At 35.1% G+C, this 7,550-nt stretch overlaps 1 protein-coding gene across 1 annotated transcript in view; it reads left to right on the top strand.

Annotated features, from left to right (window-relative positions):
• Positions 1-487: 487 nt before the first annotated feature.
• LOC306860953 (broad substrate specificity ATP-binding cassette transporter ABCG2-like) overlaps positions 488-7,550 on the top strand; it is a gene marked incomplete at its 5' end in the record, with an annotated part of 52,917 nt that continues 45,854 nt past the window's right edge. The window contains 2 exons of the mRNA XM_079402978.1: positions 488-684; positions 2,022-2,081. Coding sequence (XP_079259104.1) covers positions 488-684; positions 2,022-2,081 — 257 coding nt within the window. The remainder of the gene's footprint in view (positions 685-2,021; positions 2,082-7,550) is intronic.

Raw genomic sequence — 7,550 nt, 5'->3', positions numbered from 1 at the left:
CATTTGTTACTGATGCAGTAATTATTAATAAATGGTTTAGTTCTTCATGAGTTATACATTAAATTATGATTATCTGTGCATTAGTTAAGCATGGATTGATGCATATAAGTGCCACTGTATTGTAGAGTGTTACCAAAAATGCTTATGCCTATGTCACAATAAGAGGTAAATCCAGTCCTGCCGGCTATCGTCACGCGTGTAACGTGTCTCGAGTATTTTTTTTTTATGAAACCTAATTTGCATAAATACATAAACACTCAAACACTCTCCTTAAGGCGGATTATATAATACATGCCCTGTGGATCGGCTCTGCATCAGGTGAGTGTAAATACAGAGCTGATCAGGTACAATGAGTTTCTGCTAATTAGACTGATTTTTTTGTTTTGTTAAGTCATTGATTTTCTTGCTGCATATTATATTTGTCCTGATGTAATAATTTTCTGAGTTCATGTCATCTGACAGCTGAGGGTTTGCTGTTTCAGGTGTGATGGCAGACACGACCGTTCAGATGACCGGATTTACAGATCTGAACAACAGGACACCGGTGTCCACCAGAATGTCCTTCTCATCGGCCAGACGAGGAGCGACCGTGAGCTTCCACAACATCAACTACAGCGTGAAGATGAAGAGTGCCTTCATGTGCAAGAGGAAGGTCACACAGAAGAACATCCTCATCGAGCTCAAGTGAGTCTTCCACTCTTTTGATGATGGTGTGGTGTCAAATCTATTGCTGTTTGATCACATTACTTATGTGTCCCATGGTTTTTCAATAGTAAGGCATTTCATAAATACCATACACTGTAAAAAAAAAAAGAAAAGTTGAGCCAACTTAAAATTTTAAGGCAACCAGCTTCAGCAGATTTTTGAGTTTTCTCAACTTGTAGTTTTAAGTTTATGCAACAAAAAGTTGAGAATCTGCTGAAGCTGGTTGCCTTAAAATTTTAAGTTGGCTCAACTTTTTTTTTTTTTTTTACAGTGTACCACGGTATTTTTATAAGCACCTTGGAGTAGCACATAAATAGCATGGCTTATGAATTTCAGCACACTGAAAATGTTTAAAGTACTGCTGAATTCTAAAAATAATAATTCATGTATTTAAAAATTGTATTTTCATCTCTGTTGCAACAGTTTTGGAAGTGTTTAAAATGACTGTACCCATATGTATAAGTTATTGGTGTTTGATGAGGGGTTTTTGGCTCATGGTCTGCATTTAAAGTCACACCAGAGGTGTTCAGCTGGGTTTCTGCAGACCAGTCAAGTTCTTCCGCACTGACTCAATCAATAATTTTTTTTTGAACCTTTCCTTTTACACAGAGGCACTGTCATGTTAGAATAGAAAAGGGTGTTGTCCAAACTATTTAGAAGAAAATTAGAAGCACACAATTCCTGTTCATTAGAAGTGGGTGTCCCAATACTTCTGTCCATATAGTGTATTTTACAGTAACATTATGATATAGAATATGGTAATCAAAAAGTACCATGGTATATGCGATGCAAATTCTATTCATTTGACATCTGCATTTACATCTGCAAGATGTAATTTTTAGTCATCTGCAATAGGTCTGTAAGTTGTTTCATATCAGATGTCAAATGGACGTCTATAAAATGCCTTTAAGATGTTTATGATTTATGTAAAACTTAAATTTTAAAGATCTTTATCAGATGTTTGTTCCAGATGAAGCAGTCTTTAGCAGACGTCTTGCAGATGTACATGTAATATCTGGGGTGTTATGCAAAACATCACCTGAGCTCATGAATATTATGTCATGTTACATAAGTCTATTATGTAAATGCAGCATGTGAGTGCTATATATAATCAGATGCGAGTTGTTGTTGTTGTATTTCACTGTGGTCAAACTAAACAAAATACAATTTTCTTCCATAACAAAACTGCGTTTCAATTGAGGCTCGTCCAATCAGCATCCCATGTGTGTTTGGTTTTATCTCGTTTTATGTGATTATATGATAATGAAGAAAATGTGGTGATGATAATTATGAAGTAATTCTGTTATTTTCTCTAGTGGTGTCATGAAGCCAGGACTGAATGCCATATTAGGACCAACTGGGAGCGGGAAATCATCGTAAGAGCTGACTGTCTGTCTTTATCTGTCTGTCCATCAGTGTCTTGGTTTTTGTAGGATATAACCAGTAGGCGTGTGTCAAGATCTTGAGCCATAAAATCTTGCAATATAAAAATGTGATGAGATTTCTCATTGTAGTTGTAGGTTGTCCTCTTAGCTCTTGTCTCTGTTTGCACTTTGAATATTGAGAGAGAATTGATTATAGTTGCTGAGGCAGAAGCTCTTAATTCATGTACAGTTCTAAGGTCTGAAGAGACTCATGTGCAATCATAAAGGAGAGAAGCAGTCAGTTGAGTTTATGGGAAAGCCTTTTACGGTGCTGCTATTGTTGTCTTTTACTGCATATGATAATTAATACTCAGAAGTAGGAGCGCCTGCAGGATTTCATCTGACGCAGATTTTTTTTTTTCCGAATGAAGGCATCTCTAGACACGCAAAAAAAGATTTCAACCCAGAAAAGGACAAAAAACTGATCACAGTTTAATAAAAGCATTGTAAGCTACTAATTATTTAATGATATTATTTCCACGGTTATTCAAACAGCGAGTAAATTATACAGAAAGCTAGTAAAGAACATTTACAATCACATTATCACTGACTGTAGTCTAGCGTGAGTTTAAGCACTCTCACAAATAAATAAAAAACTCCCATTATAATCAATGAAGACACTGTCACTTGCATCATATTTCAGTAATAAGCGGTTGTATTCTGACATGAAAGTTGTGTGTTTTTTAAATCAAATGTAAATTCATGTCCCAGTCTCATTTTCTTGGTAAAATAAACAGTACTTACACTTTCAGAAACAGAAAATAATAAAAAATTATTATATTTTTTATTTTTGCATTAACAATGTAATCAATATTATTTATTAAAGGCAAGAAATTAATCTCATAAAGTTAGTGTTTTTAAACATTTTACATTTATTCCAAAATGATAACTCAAGGCAGTAACAATTTAAACACTATTTTTTTAATTATGTGCATCTATTCTTTTTAATAGTTAATTTTTTAACTATTTTTGAATTTTTTGGAACATCAATCATCAAAGCTCAGTAAGTATTGGTCACAGATGGAGATTTACTTTAAATTATATTTGAAGTATTAATTAGCATGCTCTATTATTATAATTATTATTTTCTTATCTCTTACTTTTAATTGCTGCTGGACAATAACCAATAATTTGTATTCTATTATAATTTTCCTATATATTTCCTATTTTTTATGATTGATTTATAGCTATACAAAGTACAAACACTTTTTTTGCTGTTCATCACAAAATAAAGCGATCTACAAATGTACAGGGCCTGCCAGGAAAAGTTATGCTTGTGACGTAAAAATATATTTGTGAATATGTTTTTTATTTGCAAATCTCATTTTATTTCACCAAAAAGAGACAACTGACACAAAATAATGTTTAAATCATGAATGACTGGCATCGCTGGTTCATTTGACAGAAATACAGGATAGATAATAGATAATAACTGCTGATATATTCGCTGGGAAAATGTTTCTCAGGTCACTCAGAGTTTTCATGGTACACACAGCCGTTTACCTGCAGGCACCACTGATTACAAGATGTCACATAATGCACCTGCAAACTATTTTTCCAGGCATGTATGTAGTCATTTCTTGAAAATACTTGTTCTTGTGATCCCAATCTCATGTCTCATCTAGTCTTGTGAATCAAGTGTCTTATCACACACCTAGTAACCAGTGTTAAGGAGCAACTTAACGTTTTAAAAACAGAGCAGCTTTTTCAGCAACAAAAAGTTACATTATAATGTGACAAAACTTTAAAAAAAATATATTCATATATATATATATATATGTGTGTGTGTGTGTGTGTGTGCGTATAGATATACACACACATATATATATATATATATATATATATATATATATATAAGGGGTGTAACGATTCGTCGATATAGATCGATACATCGATACGATGTCTGACGATACGATGCATCGATGCCACACGTAAAATATTGATATCTATAGTATAAAAAGTCACCTTTATTTTGGCACTGTCCACATTTTCATGTAATGTCCGTCTATGCATTACCGCCAACGCGTGCATTCTCGTTCAAACTCACGTATCAGGACTCCATTTAAGGACTACCCGAAGAAACAAGCGAGCATAAAAAACGCTCGGATTGTTGGCGGAACAGTCGAGCGGAGACTGAATTGAGCTCTCTTTCGCTTTTTTTGTGCATGGATGAATTAATACAGACAAAACTACATCAAAATGCGCGCTTTGGCTAATATCCTAGTAAGCACAGTCGGTTAGGCATAGCATATGTCTTAACGTAAACAGTTGAGAAAGAAAAGGCATGTGTATCAGTACAGGTACAGTGGTGTGAAAAAGTGTTGGCCCCCTTCCTGATTTTTTTTTTTATTGCATGTTTGTCACACTTTAATGTTTTAGATCATCAAACAAATTTAAATATTAATCAAAGATAACACAAGTAAACACAACATGCAGTTTTTAAATGAAGGGTTTTTTTTATGAAGGGAAAACAAAATCCAAATCCACATGGCCCTGTGTGAAAAAGTGTTCGCCTCCCCCCCCGTTAAAACATAGCTGTGGTTTATCACACCTGAGTTCAGTTTCTCTAGCTACACCCAGGACTGATTACTGCCACACCTGTTCGCAATCAAGACATCACTTAAATAGGACCTGCCTGACAAAGTGAAGTAGACCAAAAGATCCTCAAAAGCTACACATCATGTTGAGATCCAAAGAAATTCAGGAACAAATGAGAAAGAAAGTAATTGATATCTATCAGTCTGGAAAAGGTTATAAAGCCATTTCTAAAGCTTTGGGACTCCAGTGAACCACAGTGAGAGCCATTATCCACAAATGGAGAAAACATGGAACAGTGGTGAACCTTCCCAGGAGTGGCCGGCCGACCAAAATTACCCCAAGAGCGCAGCGACGACTCGTCCAAGAGGTCACAAAAGACCCCACAACAACATCTAAAGAACTGCAGGCCTCACTTGCCTCAGTTAAGGTCAGTGTTCATGACTCCAGCATAAGAAAGAGACGGGGCAAAAATGGCCTGATGGCAGAGATCCAAGACGAAAACCACTGCTGAGCAAAAAGAACATAAAGGCTCGTCTCAGTTTTGCCAGAAAACATCTTGATGATCCCCGAGACTTTTGGGAAAATACTCTGTGGACTGACGAGACAAAAGCTGAACTTTTTGGAAGGTGTGTGTCCCATTACATCTGGCGTAAAAGTAACACAGCATTTCAGAAAAAGAACATCATAGCAACAGTAAAATATGGTGGTGGTAGTGTGATGGTCTGGGGCTGTTTTGCTGCTTCAGGACCTGGAAGACTTGCTGTGATAAATGGCACCATGAATTCAGCTGTCTACCAAAAAATCCTGAAGGACAATGTCCGGCCATCTGTTGACCTCAAGCTGAAGCGAACTTGGGTTCTGCAGCAGGACAATGATCCAAAACACACCAGCAAATCCACCTCTGAATGGCTGAAGAAAAACAAAATGAAGACTTTGGAGTGGCCTAGTCAAAGTCCTGACCTGAATCCTATTGAGATGCTGTGGCATGACCTTAAAAAGGCGGTTCATGCTCAAACCCTCCAATGTGGCTGAATTACAACAATTCTGCCAAGATGAGTGGGCCAAAATTCCTCCACAGCGCTGTAACAGACTCATTGCAAGTTATCACAAACGCTTGATTGCAGTTGTTGCTGCTAAGGGTGGTCCAACCAGTTATTAGGTTTAGGGGGCAAGCACTTTTTCACACAGGACCATGTGGATTTGGATTGTATTTTCCCTTCATAATAAAAAACTTCATTCAAAAACTGCATGTTGTTTTTACTTGTGTTATCTTTGATTAATATTTAAATTTGTTTGATGATCTGTAACATTAAAGTGTGACAAACATGCAAAAAAAATCAAAATCAGGAAGGGGGCCAACACTTTTTCACACCACTGTATATCTAAAAAAAATTGAATATCGTGAAAAACTGCCTTTCTTTGTAACTTATTTAAAAAAGTGAAACTTTCATAAATATTTTAGATACATTACATGTAAAGTAAGAATTTGTTTTGTTTTAATTTTGATGATTAGAGCTTACAGCTCATGAAAGTCATAAATCAGTATCTCAAATTATTCGAATATTTCCTAAGATCAATCAAAAAAAGGATTTGCAACGCAGAAAAGTTCTAATTCTTTAAAGTATGTTAATTTATGCACTAAATACTTTGTCAGGGCTCCTTTAGCACAAACTCCAGCATCAGTAACCAGGTTTCCATCCAAGGATTTTTTTGCGAAAAAATATTTAGTGCTTTAAAATATTTACGATATAGCTGATGGAAATGCCAATTATCATTAAATTTCTCATGTGTCGACAAAATTTTTTTCCGTTTAACTTTAGCGCATAAATTCCTTATCGATACTTCAAATGTTGCAAAAATTAGTTTGGAAACACTTTTTGTCGAGAAAAGGGGCTTTAACACAAATAAATGTGGAGTCACATGACAGAATTAGCCTATAGGCAGCATTCATGTTCATAGTGTTGCTCACGTTAAAGCACCGGTTCCCTGTAGTTCAAAGTGCATTAAATCATATTCAAATTATTCAATTGTAGCTAAAATTATTTTATACATGGTAAGAAAAAGACGAGTTACCTCTCAAACGTACTTATCTTAATTTGGTGTTAGTAGGCTAGCCTACGTTTACATGATTATTATTATTATTTTTACAGTGCACTGTTCAGTTTAAATAGCCTGTAGTCCGTGCCTTTCAGCTTGACCACCATAACCCTGTGATATTATGCCAAGCATATTTTGTTATAGCATATAAATTTAAATTAATTCATTTTGGCTTGTTAGCTTCTTATATTTTTATTCTTGTTTTGTTCTGAGTTGTTTCTACCATTACATTTAAATTATTTGTTGTGGAGTGAGAGGAAATAAAATATTTTTTTCATGTTTCTTCAATATTTTTGGCTGACTGTATTTTATTATGACATGAACAGGCTGCGTTGTGGAGGCTATGTTTAACTGTGCGTGAGGCTCCGGCGCGATCGCTTGCGGGTTTTTTTTTTTGTTTGTTTTTTTTCCTTGCAAAAGTGAAAACAACTTGCTCTAACCTACTCCTTCATTTGTGGTCATATAAGAGTAAGACATTATTCAAAACTATTCAAAATATTTATTTTATTTGTGTACATTCACAATAAAAAAACAAAACGTACTTTGTGAAATTAAGGAAAACTGCCACTTTCTCAAGAGTGCATCACAAAAATGAACCGAAATTCTGCATATAGGCTGCTAATTGTTGCAGTTTTTTTTTTTTTTCTTTTGTTTTGTTAATTCATTCATTATTTAGAAAAATATATTTTGCATATGGGCCTGTTTCTTTTATATAATAGCTTATGTTTTTCTCCGTTCGCAGAAGCGCTGCAGGTGCGTGAATCCTCACCTTCATGTTGTTTATGC

Source organism: Barbus barbus, assembly GCF_936440315.1.
Source record: "Barbus barbus genome assembly, chromosome: 41".
NCBI lineage: Eukaryota > Metazoa > Chordata > Actinopteri > Cypriniformes > Cyprinidae > Barbus > Barbus barbus.
Note: the sequence above shows the minus strand (reverse complement) of the source record. Positions and strands in the feature narration are given on the sequence as shown.